Here is an 18,786-nt window from a genome sequence, read left to right on the forward strand (position 1 = left end):
AATTTCCTTTCGAGCTTGACTTAACATGCTCTAGTGATTAGTCTTTGTAACTAACTACTTAAATTATTGCACCAGCATTAAGAATATTTAATACATTGAGGTCACGATTGTCCGTTCCATTGAATTCAATATATCTAACGTACTAAATACGTCATCAAAATAGAGAAACATGTGAAATATTTGTCTATTACTCTGTACAGTTCAACGTAAGAGATATATACTTGTATAATATATTCGCTAGTAACTTAACTAAATAAGTACCAAGTACATTGCAAATTTTAAGCAAGTTAAATTGGAAATTATAGGACAATAGAATTCAGAAAATGTAAAATAAAAGGAGAAAAACGAAAGACTTGTACCACTACTAACAAAATCAAGAGCAAAAAGTGGACAGAGTCATGTATTGAAGGCCACAGATGACCCCATATCTCAATTATTAATTATACAAATTACATAAAACAAACAATTTCTCTGTTCTCGGTTGCACCAACCCGCAACTTTTTCCTACCGTTCTCATACTATTCTACGCAATCTAAATACCAGTAGTTAGAGAGAGTTTCTGTGTAAATTCATCCGATTGAATCTGTGATTTTGTGATTAAGGGTTACGTTTCGTATATCGTTATCATCATGTCTTGCTCATCGTCGTCGTCAGGATCGGAAGATGAGGATGAGGGCTTTGATTCCTACAGAAAAGGAGGCTACCACGCCGTTCGAGTAGGCGATTCATTCGCCGGTGGGCTATACATCGCCCAGCGAAAACTGGGCTGGGGGCAGTTCTCCACCGTCTGGCTCGCCTATGACACTCGATCATCCGTGCGTCTTTTTTCTTCTAATTCCGCATTTTTATTTATGTATATTCGTTAGAGATCACTTTGAGATGATTTATTTATTTATTTAATTTAATGATTGAACTAATGGTTTATGAACGATTTTATTTAAATTACCGCGGTGTATTTCATTTCATTTTGGTTTATGATTTTCTTTATTATGTATTATAATCATTATTATTATTTATTCAATTTTGGGAACTGGTATTATATTTGTCAGATTACTTGCTTGGGTAGTACAAGCCTTTACATGATCTTAACAAGGATGTAGACTATTTCTTTACATGACAATAAATAAATATATAATACACCTCTGGTGCCTCAATTTTGGGAAAAGAATATGGATTAGTTTGGCAGTGTTCTATTTTTGCGATGCCTGTTGGATCCATAATTGGTCTGTATGAATTGATCTGTGAACTCTATAGTCTCCATTTACTTTTCACGATCCATGCACAATATTTCAGCTTCTCATTGAGATATGCGCAGTGGCCAGTGCAAAATGATTGATGGAAGCTCTATATCTAGTGTGAATATCTGAGCTTTGTATGTTGCTTGTCTTTCTTTTTCTTTTTTCGTACCTAATTGTTTGAGAATTTTAAAGCTTTTTAATTTGTTGATCTCATGGAAAGTTTAAAGAAAATCCATCTTTGATTGTTCTAATATTTGCTTATCTTGTGATGTATATTCTTTCTCATAGAAATATGTTGCTCTGAAGATCCAGAAAAGTGCTCCTCAATTCTCTCAAGCTGCTGCCCATGAAATTGAGGTCCTTTCAGCCATTACTGAGGGTGACCCCGCAAACGTTAAATGTGTCGTGCGGTTAGTGGACCACTTTAAGCATGCTGGCCCAAATGGGCAGCATCCATGCATGGTGCTGGAGTTCCTTGGTGATAGCTTACTGCAGCTGATCAAGTATAATCGGTACAAAGGCCTTGAATTGAATAGAGTTAGGGAGATATGCAAATGCATTTTGACTGGTCTGGATTATCTACATAGGGAACTTGGACTAATACACACAGATCTTAAACTTGAAAATATCCTTCTATATTCCACCATTAATCCTACCAAAGATCCTACAAGGTCAGGGATGACCCCTATTCTTGCAAGGCCCGAAGGGAACCCTAATGGCGGAGCAACCATAAATATTATTGAGAAAAAATTAAAGCAAAGGGCACGGAGAGCAGTTGCTAGAATATCAGAAAGACGAGCTTCTATGGGAGGGTTTGCAGCTCCTCCAAAGCCTTCTAGGCGCTTGGATGGAATTGAATTGAGGTGTAAGGTTGTGGATTTCGGAAGTGCATGCTGGGCTGACAAGCTGTTAGCTGAAGAAATTCAAACAAGACAATATAGAGCTCCTGAAGTTATACTCCAGTCTGGTTATTCTTTTCCCGCAGATATATGGTCATTTGCTTGTATTGCCTTTGAACTTGCCACTGGTGAGATGATGTTTACTCCCAAGAGTGGACAAGGCTTCAGCGAAGATGAGGTAACACCGTCATGCCAGTAATATATTTTATTTTTATGCATTGCATCAGTATGAAATCACCACTATCTTTTCTCCTGTTCTGCAGTATGAAATTCCAAGTTATCTTTGTTTAGCAAATAATGAAGATGGTGTTGGGAGATAGATTTCACCAAGGATTTGTGAATAGTTTGTTTTACCCTGAATTGACACCTGTTTTTGTTTTTGTTGCGTCGTGAGGCCATCTTTTAATGTGCTATTAGATTCCTCAAATTTGTATGTCTTCCACAATGAGCTAAAATAAATTTTGCCACATTGAAATTATGGGTTATTATTCTGTGGTCAGTTGGCTACTTTCTGTAGTAATACAAAATATTATGCTGTAGTAAGTTTTTCATGTTCCTGATTTCATTATACCAGATTGAGCATATCCCCTTTAGTTTTTACAGTTTCAAGTCTGACTTTTAGGTAACAATCTATATTCATCAACAGTCAGAAACCCTACCTGCAACTGTTGTTCTTTTTAGTCTAATATCTTGTCTGGAATTTTGGTCTTTTGATTTCTCTAATGGAAATTTATGTTTGACTATAGGATCACCTTGCTTTGATGATGGAGCTCCTTGGAAAAATGCCTCGAAAGGTAGACATGTCTTCTGTTCTCTTCTGCCTTATCAAGAACGCCTTCTGACTGTTGTTTCTTTCAAAAATAAAATAATAACATTGCAGATAGCCACAAGCGGGGCTCGATCCAAAGATTACTTTGACAGATATGGGGACCTGAAGAGGATTCGAAGGCTGAAGTACCGACCACTTGATAGATTTCTTGTTGATAAATTTAACTTTTCTGACACTGATGCTCGCGAGTTTGCTAAGTTTCTTTGTCCCCTACTTGATTTTGAGCCAGATAGGCGACCAACTGCCCAACAGTGCCTGCAGCATCCGTGGCTCAATGTAGAAAATCTGACTCAGGATGAGGTAAAAAGTGCATCCAGTGTTGAAAAGATGAATGTTGGAATGACCAACCTTCAAATTAAGGTGGGTAAGCGATAATAGTAAATAAAGACGTTCTAAACATGTTTTGAGTTTTGCTTCTGGTTTACTTTTCGGAACTTTCCGAAACCTTCATAGACTTTGATTTGTTGACAAGCTAAAAGATGTAACTTGGTAGTATATTGTTAGCATGAGGAAATGACATCAATGTGAAGACACTGACCGAGAATCTGATTATCAAGCTCAAATGCATGCCAGATTGTATATATAGCTATGTATATGCTCAGGATGCTTGCTTTATTGATGTTGACATTGATTAAGCAGTTCATGTGGCCCAAAAAAGCGATTGCCCGCTCTTTTTTGGGGACCGTTTGAGAAAAGGATCTCAACACTTGACTTGGCCACAGAATTGGAAACTCTTGTATGGAAAAACATGGGTCGGTGATCTGAAAGCTGCTATTCTAAGAACTATTTTGTTATTATAAGGAAGAATTTTGTCACAGAATGCCAGTGCCTCAAAGATGTAGGGATTTTAATACCCAATTGAAGAAACAGGCTTCTGTGTTGTCCCGCTTGAGTGGTCCTTTGCAGATGCAGCGGATAGTAGTGCGAACGCAGTTTGATTACAGTTCACATCTCATATTTTGCTGTAGAGTTGCCAACAATTCTGATTCATTTTGGTGTTTTCTAGAATTTATAACGCTAAATATTATGTTATTATATATTTGGAATATTCGACTATAGATTTCTCTGTGGATTTTCCTACTTGATTATTATTCTTTCCTACATTTTAGGGTGCTAATATAAAAGTCCATGTTTATTGTAAATTTTGATGCCTGTATTTCATCGTCTTCGAATAGAAGCACCTTGAATATGCTTATCACCAACAAATCTGTGAATGGATATCATGTTTCTTTTATCCCAAGTTAGATTTGCCACATTGGGTAGAGTTTGATCTCCAGCACACTATGGACTGTGATTTAGAAATCAGTTGCACTTGACGTACAGAATTGGCTTCACAGTGGTTATATAGGGCACATACAATGGGAGGGGAGGGGAGGGGAGGGTGGGTATTTTTTTTGTAATGTTCCAGTAATCTGGAATTTTTCTGTCGAACATTGTTCTATGCACAGAAAAATTGTTTAGAAATATATTTTGATTTCATGCTAAAATGGGATGTTTTAAATAAGTAAATGGTTTCTTTGATGTTCAGATGAGATCTAATGAAAGAAATTGTTTTTTTTTTTTTTTTTATTTAAATTCAATATGCCGTGTGAGATATCCCAATCATGGTTGTATAAAGCATGGGATCGGTCTAAGATTCAAAAAGGAAAATGGATTCCTAATTGTAACAAAATCCTGTTTTGATGGAATCGAATAAAATCGTGACAATTCTTACAATTCCATGATTCTATAAATTCAATGTCAAGTTGGCTCAAAAATTGGAAAAATTAAAAAGCAGAATTAAAACAGTAAGAATGGGCGGCAGGCAGCTTGATTGAAAGAAATAGTAGTGCTGGGCCTAGCACTTACAGGGGTCATACCGATCCCTCACAAGGTTTGGGTCGGTTTTTTTATTTTTTATTTTTTTTATTTTTATTTATGGCACCGGGGCCCGCATGGGGCGGACCCCTGTAAAACAAAGCCCTATACAAAGGGCTTTGTTCTTGAAAGAAATTCGTGTTTGGAGAGATGATCATTTCTAATGTACTTGAAAACTTTTTGTGAACTTTTTATTTTATGTATCAAGTGAGTTGTTAATTTTTATTCGAATTTTTATTTTTATTTTTTTTGTATTCTTCTAAAAACAGTATTTAAGAGGAGCTGTGTTATGTATACAAGGAAGGGGTTTACAGAAATTCCTCCAAAACACACACAATAGGGGGTGGATATTTTTTTATAATATTTTATTTACATGGAGTCCACTCATGCGAGTATTCTGGAGGGTTAACGAAATCCTTCTCCCATACACACAGACTAATTCTTAATATAATCTCACATTTTATGATTCGATTTGCAAGATCTCTTCACCGATCCAATTAAAAAATATGATTATGATAACCATAGATCCCAACACCAGTTGGTAAAGGTAGAACCACGTTGAGACAACTTGCAAGAAGTTTTGGAGAATCAATGAGATCCAAATGCCTCAATTAATTATAGTGAAATATACTGTGAATAGTCTCTATTATAATATATCCATCACTAGAACCAAACAAGAATTACGACTCACGCTGGTCAGTGGTTTTGGGAGCCGTGAGAATGTGTGTTATGTTTGTTTAATATTTTACACGTTGGTTTGTTAAATAAGAACGTGTTTTTAATGATTGATTAAAGAAATCATGTAAATATGTATCGACTCAGTCTCTATATTTATAGATTGGAGAAAGGGTTTTGCTATTTGTATACCAGATTTGACACCACGGTGTACATCTCTTTCACAATAAAGGGGAGCCCATGACAAAAAAAATAAAAAAATAAAAATAAAAATAAAAATAAAAAATCTCAAACCCCCCTATTGGAGGGGGGAGGTTGTACACCGGGATGTCAAATACAGTAAATACATAACAAAATCCTTGAAGAAATGGTCTATTAAGTATCGTTTGTGCATAGTCAATCACTTCTCATCAAGAGATATATTGCGAAATTTGTTTGTTAAATTATTAAATCACAACGTGAGAGTATTTTAAGAAGTGGTTGGAAATGTTTGGTATGGTTAATTCATTTATTTATTTATTTTTTCTAAAAGAAGATTGGTTGAGGAGATGGTTCAAAAGTATTGGTCAGATTAATGTGCAACTAACTACATATTATAAGGAAACTTAAGGAGTGCTAATCTTCTATTATATATTGTTTCTAACGGACAAGTAACCTGAAGTCGGAATATTGTGAAGTGTAGTTTCCATGAAGGAAAAAATGTAGAAAATGAGAGTTTTAAATTAGATTTAGTGCATGTTTGGTCAAATTTGTCTAAAATTTTATCAGTTTTTAATTTATCAAACTTCAATTTTAACCTCACATCTCATTATTTTTATCAAAATTTGCCCCCCAACCCAAAATCAAAATATTAGATTTTTATATTTTCAACTTTCAAAATAATAAATATGATGATGATGATGATGATGATGAGGATGATAATGATGATGATGATGATGATGATGATAATAATAATAAAAACAATTATCTTTTTACTTCAATTATGCAGGAAGTAGCATTCTAAAAAATTCGTTTAACCTTCTTGTAAGTTCAAAGAAGATCTTGTCGCCTAAGCACGTAATATGCCTTTTTACGCCTAATCACATATACGCTTTTCAACGTCTAGGCTCATTTAGACTTGTAGAAATTTGAAACTTAAGCTTATTGTCTAACTAGATTTTATGCTTTTTTTAGAATGTTGAAAATTTCCCCACAAAATATACTTAATAGACCACATTCATACAAAATTACAATTATAATCTTAATCCAATAAAAACCAAAAAATTATTGTAAAATTATAGGATATTTATTGATTATTATTTAGACTTATCAAGATACTTAGGTAATTCTTACTTACACTAGAAGATACACATGGATCATTGGTATAATAAAATAAACACTTTTCCATTCATCGTTTTCAATTTTTTTGTTTTTATTTTTCTCTTTTTATTTTTTGTTTCTGCTTTTTAAGTATTTTAAGTAATTAAATATTAGAAGATCTACGCTTCTTAAAATTGGTCAACTTAATGTTAGACGTTTGATTTTTGGACAAAAAATATCAGATCTCCTTTAGGTGTACATTTATTAAAGGTTTGAGACCACATTGGACACTTTTGAAAGGTTTGATATCTCCTTATTCTAATTAATTAAATTTTAAAAGATCATTTTTTTTCCTTTTCAAATTAGCCAAAATTATGATAAAACACTTGACTTTGGGTCAACTAATGGATTTTTGGACAGAACCATTCAAAGGTCTTTCAACCATTCAGTTTTGAAAGATTTGGTGACTATCTACTATGTTTAGAAGTTTGAGTACCATCTCCACTGTTCGAATAGTTAGAAACCTCCTATGCAATTTTCCCTAGAATGTATGCAGCAACCAACAAAAATATACATTGTTTCAAAAAATGCAGTTTGCAATAGTTTTGTGATGAAAAATGTGTGGTTGTTTTAGATTTACGTGTAAAATTATTTTATTGAAAAATGTGATTGAAATAGGGTCAAATCAATGTTGAAAAATGTATTTTGATGGAAAAATAAGTCTCAAACAAAGGCTAAAACATATTGCAGAGATTAAAAATGAAAACAGTTTCACCTATAATTTCGAACACTCTACTTGCTACGAAAAGGTTTCATCTTTATTATGAATATTCCCCATGGATTAAATCAAAGATATATACCGAAATGCCTTGTGTATAAACAAATTATGGGAAGCTTATGTTAAAGAAAATTGCTATGTAGTGCTAGAACAACAGTTTAAATGACTACATTTTATGGCTTCAATTAAATGAATCGTGTGATCCTGAATGTTGCAACATCCGAACATATCATGTCTTTGAATGCTGCAATTCGGAATTGGACAAATGGGCTTTAGGTTAACCTACTAATAAATCAAATTATTATCACTCAATTTAAACCAAAGAACTAATGGAGTCTTTTTAAAATGAAATGCATACACAAAGTGATTGTCATTCACAAAATGGAATGCAAAATTGGTTCATAAATTAATAGCAAGACAAGCAAGGACATGTAATTATGGATGCATTGTACTGAGAGCATGATATAAGATCAAAACCATTTTCCTTGCATACCGCACCACTGATAAGCTAATTTATGAAAGCAGTCTTTGAGGTTGAATAACAAACCAAAAGCCGGTGTTGCCGCTCTTATCGGGGAGAAAAAGTTTGATGTTTTATATGGTCACTCAAAAATAAATGAAAGGCCAAACAGAGGAGAATCACTAGTTTTACTAATCGTATGTGAAACTTCTAATGGAGGGCCACGTGGAGGTGCCACGTTTGCGCTTGGCAAACAATAAAGAAGAGAGCAAGAATTGCCTTTTGACCGAAGCACTACTTCCACCCAAGCTCCACAGCCGAAACGCTCTCACCCCTTCAACCGAACTCCTTCACTCCCAAGGCTCTCTACAATAGGTTTGATAAGTATATCTTTAGGAATGATTGATGTGATGTTTACATTAAATAAATGTTGGGTATGTCGGCCTAAGTGTGTAGGGCGACTGAACCCTTGTCAAATGTATTTGTCAATGTAATTAATATGAGATAAGATAATGTGACACTTCGATCAAGCGGATGGAGCCACGTATTCTAATCCAACAATGACCACGTCGGCTTGGACTATAAATTGCCTTCAACCGTGCTACCCATATATATATATGTGTATGCATGGCTGATATTTGAATCTTTGATTGAATGTCCATTCAAGATCTGCCGCAATTTGTCTACTTGGACTTTATCTAGAATCAACACCCGTTGGCATCTGTTAGCACGTTTTTAGAGGTTAACAGATTGGTGTCGTGTGTGAGAATTTAGCAAGATTAACTATGAAAATCCCGCGAAGAAAAGCCGGTAACCTTAGTTTAAAAGGATCCCTTGACTTTGAATAAAAGGATGTATCCTTAAAGAAATGGTCACTAGAGGGAATAGTTTGTTTATAATACCAAATTTACCCTTAGGGAGCATCGATCACTTTAAGAGTGCCTTGAAAATATCATGAGTACCAGTGAAGGGAATTCTACACCTTGAAGGGCCAGAGAACACCCTAAATAAACGGAACCCTCGCATGCTACCTCGACATCTCGCCATAGATTCCACCAGCCAAGCAGACGAGGTGAATTGCGAGGCAGGTCACGAGGAGGTTGTAGAATATTTGCTAGACTCACCAAGGAAGTAGACACTATGGCTGAAATATGAGAAGTATTTCTTTGTAAAATCTTGCTATGCATAAGTTGTTGAGAAACATGCGGAGCCGAGGAGGATACTAGTTCCTCCATATGCCCCAAGAGAATGCATCATTTAAAGAGAATTACTATAATGGTAAGAATAAGATTTAAAGCCACATGGTAGGATATCAACGAGATCCAGAAGAAGAGGACCCTCAGGAGAGAAGTTGGGATAAACACATCTACCAACTACGCCACCGATCAACCCCATGAGGTCTCCTTCAGCTTTTCACCAGATTATGACCCAGAGGACCTACCAAGGAAGCTAATAAGTGTCTTTGATAGATTAAGTCCAGAATAGCCTAGGAATAGGCTCAGCAACCTCATCCGCATAGAAATAGGCAGCATGAAGAGCCTCGGATCGGAATGCAAGATGAACCAGCTTATGGAAATGTCAACCCTCCGTCTAGAAATAGGCGTGAGAGAAGAGCTAAGCAGGCAAGAAATCGAGCCGAGTTGTCTCAACCACCTTAGGAAGCCCAAGTTAGGGAAGGTGTGACTTCGACGAACCGCAAAGGTCCTGCGACCTTGACGATGATGACGATGACGACAATATATCATTTTTATAGAAAATTAGGAGTGCGCCAGTCCTAAACCACTTTACACTACCCAAAATACCCAAGTGTGGTGTAAGAGAAGATCCTATAAAGTACCTCAATGGTTTCAAACCCCACATGGGACTGAGGGTAACAACACCTGCCATGAAGTGACGAGCTTTCTATCTGACCCTTAGTAGAGCAATAGAAGTCTGATATACCAAACTCCAGGCAGGAAGCATTCGAAGCTGGCCTGATTTTAAAAAAGCTTTTCTCAAGCGTTTCACCACTAGTAAGGAGGGTGAGGGATTGGTACAGCACCTCCAAGACATGAGGCAACAATCAGAGAAGTCGTTGAAAAATTTCTTAACCCGCTTCACAGATGAAATGACTTATTGCGTGCAAGTCACGGACAGGGAAGCGTTAACTACCCTAAAGGGAGGGATGAACATGAATTCACTTTTCTGGAGAGATGTACAAAACAAAGATCCTCCAAGTTACGATGCCTTGTTGGAAATGATAAGGTGAGAGATCATCAGTGAGGAATTGAGAGACCATCGTAATAGGGCAAATCGAGGCTTCCCACCTTCCCAAATGCAAAGAGTGAGAGCTCTCATATCTTACTTGATAGATCAATAGACCGAATAATCAACTTTTCTTAATCTGGGACAAACATTAGCTACAACAACACTCAATGCAGTCCCAACTTTGGCGTACGAAGAAGTAAACCCCAATATCGAGGTGTATCCGAGAAGACCAGGCTAGCAATCAGCTCGCGGAGGAAAAGGTAAGGAATGAGGCGTGAGACCTAGAAATAGAAATGAAGCATCTCCTTATTGCACATACCACCATTCCTATAGTCACAGCACGACTAATACTAGGACCTAGCAAAATACCCAAACAATTAGAGGAGAAATGATCGTTCTCGAAGGGGTGAGACTCCTCGATAGGGTTGGCAACATGGGAATGAAGGCACCAGTAACCAAAGTAGGGATGACACACAAGGGCGTGGAAGAGATCATGGAAGTCTTGAAGAAGGTCGAAGGCATCGAAAGAGCCCCTCACCAAACACTAGACGTGATCCCATTCAAAAAATTGATACAATATTTGGGGGTCCGTACGTCGAGGACGAAACTAGAAATGCCCAAAGAAATTATGTAAGAGAAGCCAAAGATCCCCCAATGGCAAGCTCATAGTTAGCAATAGCCTAGCTTCCAATTAAATGAGAGTTCAACCTATCACGTTCACCCAAGATATGCTGCGGGGTATATTATCTCCCCTGTGATGCTCTGGTTGTGAGGATAGTAGTAACTAGAAAATGGCCTCTAGAGAATGCTGATAGACAATGGGAACTCGTTCAACATCATATATGGAGCTACTTTTGACAAAATGGAAGTTAACCATGAGTTGAACCTACTGACCTCACTCTTATACGGAATTACGGGTAACAACATCATCCCGCGAGGCAAAATCACTCTAGCGACAAAGATGGGAGTGGCACCTTTGATGGCTCACTACTTCACGAAATTTCTGATGGTGGATCATCGTCCCGCTTATCATGCTGTGCTTGGAAGGCCCACTTTGAAGGAATTATGGGCAATCACTTCCATCCACCACTTGTGCATGAAATTTCCAACAAAGAATGGCGTCGCCACGATCAGGGGTAACCAACGAGGTGCTAGGGAATGCTACTCCAATTCCATTCAAAAAGTTAAGCCAAGAGGCATGAATGTCATATTGATGGACATTGATAAGATTGATGACCCTGAATAAAGGGACGACATTAAAATAATAGATGCCTCTACAGAAGAGGTTGCTATGGAAGTATAGTCAACCTCTAAAGAAGGGAGAGCAACTGAAAAAGCTGCTAGTCTTGGTGAGCTGGACCCTTGTATAATTAATTGCGAACCTCAAACAACTCTGGTTGAAGAGCTGAAGAGCTTTTTAGTAGACTCTCATGATCCGCCCAAGTCCTGGCAAGTTGGCAAAAACCTGCCACCAATATTAAAGGAGAAGCTAAAAAGCTTCCTGCGTAGCAACTTAGATATTTTTGCTTGGAAACATGAAGATATAGTTGGCATCAATCCAAAAGTCTGCTGCCACCATTTGAAGATCAATCCAAAGGCTAATCTTCACAGGCAAAAAAAGAGGGCCTTAAACCCTGAAAGATACGAGGCCTTGAAAGATGAGGTAAAGAAGCTAATTGTAAACCGCTTAATTCGGGAATCAACCTATCCGAAGTGGGGGACAAACCCAGTGCTAGTCAAGAAATATAATGGAAAGTGGAGGGTGTGTATGGACTTCTCCAACTTAAATCAAGCATGTCCTAAGGACAGTTTCCCACTCTCCTGGATAGACCGACTGGTTGACTCCACGATAGGACATGAACCGTTAAGCATCATGGATGCATGTTCAGGATATAATTAAATTCCAATGTATCCAGCAGATGAGGAACATACATCATTCACTACTAACCTAGGCTTGTATTGTTATTAAGTGATATCCTTCAGATTAGAAAATGCCAGGGCCACTTATTAGAGATTGGTCAATAAGATGTTTGCTAAACTTATTAGAAACACAGTGGAGGTGTACGTGAATGACATGCTTGTTAAGAGTTTGCAAGCAGATGACCACATCCGGCACCTCGATGAGGTCTTCCAAACATTTCAAAGATACAAAATACAATTAAACCCTCTCAAATGTGCCTTTGGGATAGCATCGGGAAAATTTTTGGGCTACATGGTAAACCAGAGAGGCATTGAGGCTAATCTAGATAAGATCAAAACTTTAATTGAGATAAGGTCATCATAGAAACCCAAGAAAGTGCAAAGCCTCACTGGTCGTGTAGCCATGCTAAGCTGTTTTGTTTCAAACGTAAAGGATAAATGCCTCCCATTTTTCAAAATCCTAAAAGGTGGGAACAGATTCCAATGTAGAGAAATGCAAAGAATACAAGTGCTGAAGAGGCACTTAGGACAAGCTCCTCTCCTCTCGAAGCCCAAAGTTGGAGAACCTCTACTGTTATAGCTGGCTGTAACTACCGAGGCTGTCAGTTTAGTGCTTATAAGGAAAAAAAAAAAAAGGTCATCAGCTGTTAGTGTACTATATAAGCAAAGCTTTGTTGGCGACAGAAACCCATTACCCTGATATGGAGAAGTTAGCTTTAGTCCTCATCACGACCTCTTGCAAACTGAGGCCCTACTTTCAAGTACACTCCATACATGTACTAACTAACTTCCCATTGAAGTAAGGGCTTTAGAAGCCTAAAGCTTCTGAGAGATTGTTAAAATGGGTCACATAGCTCAGTGAGTATGATATCACTTTCAAGATAAGGGCATCCGTCAAAGGACAAGCATTGGCAGATTTTGGCAAAATTTACTCCCATTCCAGAAATGGAAGAGGAGATGGAACCCGCTGACCCTCCCACTTGGAATCTTTTTGTTGATGGCTCTTCGGGATATGTCGAATTTGGGGCAGGAATAGTATTGGTCTGCCCGGAAAGGCACAAGCTCAATTGTACTGTAAGATTCGAGTTCAAGGCAACAAACAATGTGGCCGAATATGAAGCCCTCTTAGCCGACCTTCGATTGGCCAAAAAGATGCAGGTTCAAAGGCTACTCATTAGCTGCAATTCTCAGTTGGTCGTTAGCCAAGTTAATAGCAATTTTTCATCCAAAGATAAGAGCATGACCACATATCTGAAGTTGGTCATGAGGTTTAACCCAACTTTTAAAAGGTTTGAACTGATACAAATCCCACGTTGTGAAAACTCCCATGCCGACGCCCTTTCGAAATTGGCAAACAGTAGAGATTCCGAGTTACTCACTGTGGTCCCCATAGAGGTGATGTGGGTAGAAGAGGCCACGTGGAGGTGCCACGTTCGCGCACATGGCATACAATAAAGAAGAGAGCAATAATTGCATTCTGGCCAAAGCACTACTTCTGCCCAAGCTCCACAGTCGAAGTGCTCACCCCTTCAATCGAACTCCTTCACACTTGAGGCTCTCCACAGTAGGTCTGATAAGTGTATATTTAGGAATGGCTGATGTGACATCCGTATTAAATAGATGTCAGGTATGTCAACCTAGGTGTGTAGGACAGCTGAACCCTTTTCATATGTACTTGTCAATGTAATTAATGTGAGATAAAATGACATAACACTTTGATCAAGCAGATGGAGCAACGTGGGTATGATCCAACAGTGATTTCATCGACTTGGATACTATAAATAACAGCTTTTGTAACATTGAAAAATGATGGACAAATATATATATGCAAGTATATATTATTCTCTCATGAATGTTCAATAAATTGAATCATCTTTTTATTTCATAAATTCCCATCGACCGTGAACGTCCTACCCATATATATATATATATATATATATGTTGAATGTCCGTTCAAGATCTCCCAGAATTTGTCTATGTGAGCTTCGTCTAGGAATGACACTTGTTGGCATCTATTGGCACGTTTTTAGAGGTCAACAACCAGCATAAACAATTTTGATGGTACTGACTACATCATGACTCTATTTGATGCATAAAAAAGTTTCTAGTTCATGGGTAAAAGCAAGTCGGGTTATAGATTTCAAAAGATGGTAAATGCACATACAAGTGATTTTCTTAGAGGATGCAAAAGCTAGTGAAGCCACATTCATCACAAGGAAGAGGAAGAAGATTACTAGAACAGAAAGCCATAACTGTAGTCTCACTTCAGTAGTAGCATTTACTTGCTAAAGCACAACTCCACAAAAATGGCATCTCAAGAAAAGGAAAACAAGATATGTTGCAAATTTATCTTCCTTTTCTTCCCCTCCACCAAGGCTTAGGCAACAGTCTTAACTACATCCAAATAAATTGAAGCAATTAAACAGATCAATATACAATTAAGCAGGTCCAATATCATTACAGTGCCACCAGCATCAAGCAAAAAATAAAATAAAATAAAAAACAGGAACAAAAAAATAAAAAACAGGAACAAAAAAAGGCCTTATCAAAAGAGAAACGCATAAATGAGAACTACCTTGGCCATTGACTCCTATCATTATAACGTCACATATTTTCAAGTAAAACTATGAACACTACTACGACTGCATGACTTTATTTTGTTTAACGCAACCAGGCGTCTTGAACGCTTGGCACTTCCACATGGAAGTCCTCTCAACAGGCATCAAACTACCACCAGAAGACCCTACAGTAAATGGTGGCTTATTGCCTGCCGCAGCTTTGCGTGCATTTTCTTGTGTCTCTAAGATGGGTTTAGATTTCAGATCCACTTTGAGGCTTGTTTGATCTCTGAAACTACAAATGCTCAAGGGCAACTTTTTTTGCTTAATCCTTCCTCTTTTTTTACCAAAACTATCCAATGATTCCAAAAAATTCTCCTTTGAGTTAAGTGTTCCAGTTACCTCATTTTCCAACTTCAGTCGCTCAGCTTTATCATATTTATATTGTGATCCTTCTCCATTTTCCAACTTTGGTTGGTCATCATTGTTGAATTTTGATGTATTCAGATCTACCATAATCTTGTCTACCTCCTTTACTAGACCTTCAGTGTGTATTTTTCCTACTGACCCATTCCCATTGCTCATGGAAGATTGATTCCTTTCACAGGCTGAACCTCCACTGTCAACACAAGTTCTTTCAGAAGCAGAGCTCTTTAACCTCTTATGTTTATGATTCTTCAAATCAGAAGATGGGAAGTTCTTGGAGATTCTTGGGGAGCTGTTGATTGCACTGTGCAACTTCCGAGCTAATTCTTCATCTTTTTTGCAACTTGAAATTCCTCTGTGCTTATTGTACAATGTTTGAACAGGGACATGCTTCTTCATCTTGTTCTTTTTCAGATATTTTTCTTTGTTAGCACTCTCATCTGAAAGAGAAGCAACAAGTTCCAAAGCACTCTTGGCAGCAGCCACTGCCTTTGCTGCTTTAGCAGCCTTCTCTTCAGCAATAGCTCTTGCAGCCTCTGCAGCCTTTGTTGCTTTTATAGCAGCCAATCTGGAGGCTTCAACAAGCTCCTCATTGGAAAGATTAGGGTTATCCATGTTGGATCGCAATACATTATTAAGGCGATCATCATATACATTCCGAGCATTACAAGAAGCGGATGGGGTGTGGCAGTTAAGATCAGAATTCCGTCTCTTCAATCCTGCCAGAAGCCGCTTTCGAGGTGGCAAAAGGGCATCAGCATCGAAGTGACTGATATCACATGCATTTGCCTCATTGCTTTCTACGTCTATATGCATACCAATCGATTCAAAAACCTTCACACTACAAACAACAATGAAATTTAGACCTTTAGCACACTATTCTCAGCTATAGCAACCCCAGATCCATATTAAGCAAAAAATTCCCAAGACCCGATTTTGCATAATTTGACCTAAAGCAATTATAAATTCAATCATCCCATGAATTTGAATCTAAAATTAGAAGCCATTCAAAATTCAATTCAAACCCATAAGAAGCATACCAATAAAAAACCCCTAAAAAGGGAATAAGCACTCAACAATAGACACATTTTCCAACTTGAAGCACAGATAAAAAAACAATTACGATCACAATTAACCATAATCAAATCCTGGTTTAAAACAATTATGCAAAGCTAATTGTGCATAGATACATAGTACAGTTAAATTAAGCTGAAATTGAGATGTTCAAATACCCGATCTTTCCAAGTTTGAAAGAGGAGAGGAAAGTTGATTTTAGGGTTTTCTAATAAGAGAATATATATGAGAGGAAATCGTTTGTTTTAAAAACCAAAACCGGTGTTAAAAAAGAAAGAAAGAAAGAAGGAATTTCGATTGGCTCCAATTCAAACACCCAAATCCCCTAAACACATTACTTCTAAAAGTAAGGTCATGTTTGGTGGAGATTAATACTAATTTTATACGGATCAAATATGTGATTAAAAAATGAATAATTTCATAGGTACAAGAAATTATTGACAAAAATGATACAGGTGCTCTATTCGTAGCATCTGTATAGTGCAATTTCTGTGTTTGTTGTGTCAAAAATCAATGAAAATCTGTCAAATGTTTCTTTGTAAAAATTCTGTCAATTTTTCTATACTAGTGCAATTGTGAATTTCATGGAATATTTGATTAAAATTAATTATTGAATTTAATTTAATTTTAATTTTAATTCCTACCGAATAAGAGCTAACTACGTAATAATGTACAAATAACATTACTTATATTACGTGTATGCCATTTTGATGGCAATTTTAACATTACTCTACATTATCTCTTTCTTATCCACATTTATCAATCCTCATCTTTTTGGACATATAACCAAAACAAAATGGCATGAAAAATTATAGCACTCAACTAGCAACTATCACGATCAATCTCTGTATTCCCATAGTGTGACGTGCTCACGAATGGTAAAAAATAAATAAATAAATAAATAAATAAAATTCCATGTTTGGGCTTTATTTTTTAAAATTTATTTTCAAACATAAAATAATTTCACACAAATTCAAAAAAATTTCTTATTTAAACCACGCATTCTACGAAAGTGAGGATCCAGTAGAGAAATTTGATTTAAATAAAAATTAATTTTTTAATAGATTTCTATAAAATTAATAAATGTGTAGTTGAAGAATTAATAAAAATTATGGATCTCATAAACAATTGAAAATGAGTTATAAAAAAATAAATTTTAGAAATAAGTACCCAAGACAAAGGATATTTATAATAGTGATTGATTAATAATTATTTTTTTCAAGAAATAGTAGTATAGTATTTCAGATGTAAAAGTACACGTGAAATTGTTCATTAATTAAGAAGTGATTTTGATATTATTGTATCGTTGTTCTTTTGTTTTTAAATATTTCTTCATTTTCAACTTTTCTTGTATCAATTCTTTCAATTAGTTAGTTTTATTTCTAATTTTTTTTTATAAAATTCGTTATTAATTACATTGAATTCATGAACCCTGATGAGGACGTTAATCAAATTTTCAGTAGTTCTAAAGCTCCAATCTATAATTTTTCTCAAGCTTGTAATTATCCAAATATAGAAAATGTTGAAAACATCGAACTGAGAAATCATTGAACTCAGAAAAAAGCAATCTCTACAACAAGACGAAGGAACAAAAAAAAAAAAAATGTGACTGTTGGAAACAATTCATGAAAAAGAAGAGAGTAGAGAGGAAGGAGAAGATTATGAAAGCATATTGTAATTATTGAGATAATAACTTCATTTGAAAATAAAAATAAAAATGACGCTAACCATTATGACAAGCATTAGGTAAAAATAACTTGTTTGTATTGGGGCTATCCATAGTAGGGAATGCTTAACTTGAATTTGATTCAAGCGAAGATGGACCTATCAGAGCAGTTTTGCAAACTGAGCTTATACTTTAGAATTAATGCAGGGAGGTATAGTGATGTTCATAGTCGACACTGAGTTGTTGCTATCCATAGTAAAATCATGCAGTCGACGAAATTCGTACAAACACAATCAAGGTACAAACCGATCAGTAGAATATTATCGATGATTTAAGAAATCATAGTGATGTCATTTTATTTACACATGATCCATGGTATAGGAAAACCATGAATGATATATTCGTGCTACAACCCATTATATTGATAAGTTTTGGATCGTACATAAAAATAATTGAATTTAAAGGTCATTGAATTTTCATAGCACAAAATATTTTCAATGTTTTGATGGGTGTACTAAAGTCTGTAGTTTACTTTTGACAATACTGATGTTAACGCTAAAATCAATTAAAAAATTGATTAACCAACTCCATCTAGATTTTGACGCAAAGTATTTTCAAGTGCGTATTTGTTATATTTTTAATTTGATTGTACAAGATGACCTTAAATGTATTGTACCATAGTTGACAAAAATTAGACCAAGTATTGATTTTATTTATGTCATTTTATCTCATACGCAAAAATTATTGTGTGTGTGCAGATTCAAACTTACCGTACATCCATAACATCTAAGTAGTCAAACATCCATAACAGCTAAGTAGTCAATCTTTGTAATAGCTATTACACAATAAAAATACGAGTC

At 36.2% G+C, this 18,786-nt stretch overlaps 2 protein-coding genes across 3 annotated transcripts; one reads left to right on the plus strand and one right to left on the minus strand.

Moving 5' to 3' along the window:
- Nucleotides 1-427: 427 nt before the first annotated feature.
- LOC111387694 (SRSF protein kinase 1-like) lies at nt 428-4,108 on the plus strand. 2 transcript variants are annotated; one of them, XM_023012270.1, is made up of 4 exons: nt 428-815; nt 1,545-2,315; nt 2,884-2,931; nt 3,018-4,108. In XM_023012270.1, exons 1-4 carry the CDS (start codon nt 630-632, stop codon nt 3,339-3,341), a joined length of 1,329 nt encoding a protein of 442 aa, XP_022868038.1. In that variant the 5' UTR covers nt 428-629; the 3' UTR covers nt 3,342-4,108. The 2 variants fall into 2 exon arrangements, with proteins under 2 accessions (XP_022868038.1, XP_022868037.1); XM_023012269.1 differs by having other exon boundaries at nt 429-815; nt 1,527-2,315.
- Nucleotides 4,109-14,599: 10,491 nt separating this feature from the next.
- LOC111387702 lies at nt 14,600-16,538 on the minus strand. Its single transcript, XM_023012285.1, has 2 exons — nt 16,419-16,538; nt 14,600-16,027 (listed from the first exon to the last, which is right to left on the minus strand). Exon 2 carries the CDS (start codon nt 16,000-16,002, stop codon nt 14,839-14,841), a length of 1,164 nt encoding a protein of 387 aa, XP_022868053.1. The 5' UTR covers nt 16,003-16,027; nt 16,419-16,538; the 3' UTR covers nt 14,600-14,838.
- Nucleotides 16,539-18,786: the final 2,248 nt, after the last annotated feature.

The sequence above is a fragment of the Olea europaea genome, unplaced genomic scaffold (assembly GCF_002742605.1).
Source record: "Olea europaea var. sylvestris unplaced genomic scaffold, O_europaea_v1 scaffold419, whole genome shotgun sequence".
In the NCBI taxonomy this organism is placed as follows: Eukaryota; Viridiplantae; Streptophyta; class Magnoliopsida; order Lamiales; family Oleaceae; genus Olea; species Olea europaea.

Coding starts and splice junctions, on each gene's coding strand:
- LOC111387702 (XM_023012285.1), bottom strand. CDS start 16,002: ATGCATATAGACGTAGAAAGCAATGAGGCAAATGCATGTGATATCAGT.
- LOC111387694 (XM_023012269.1), top strand. CDS start 630: ATGTCTTGCTCATCGTCGTCGTCAGGATCGGAAGATGAGGATGAGGGC. Junction 2,316..2,883: donor AAGGCTTCAGCGAAGATGAG/GTAACACCGTCA, acceptor GTTTGACTATAG/GATCACCTTGCTTTGATGAT. Junction 2,932..3,017: donor TTGGAAAAATGCCTCGAAAG/GTAGACATGTCT, acceptor ATAACATTGCAG/ATAGCCACAAGCGGGGCTCG.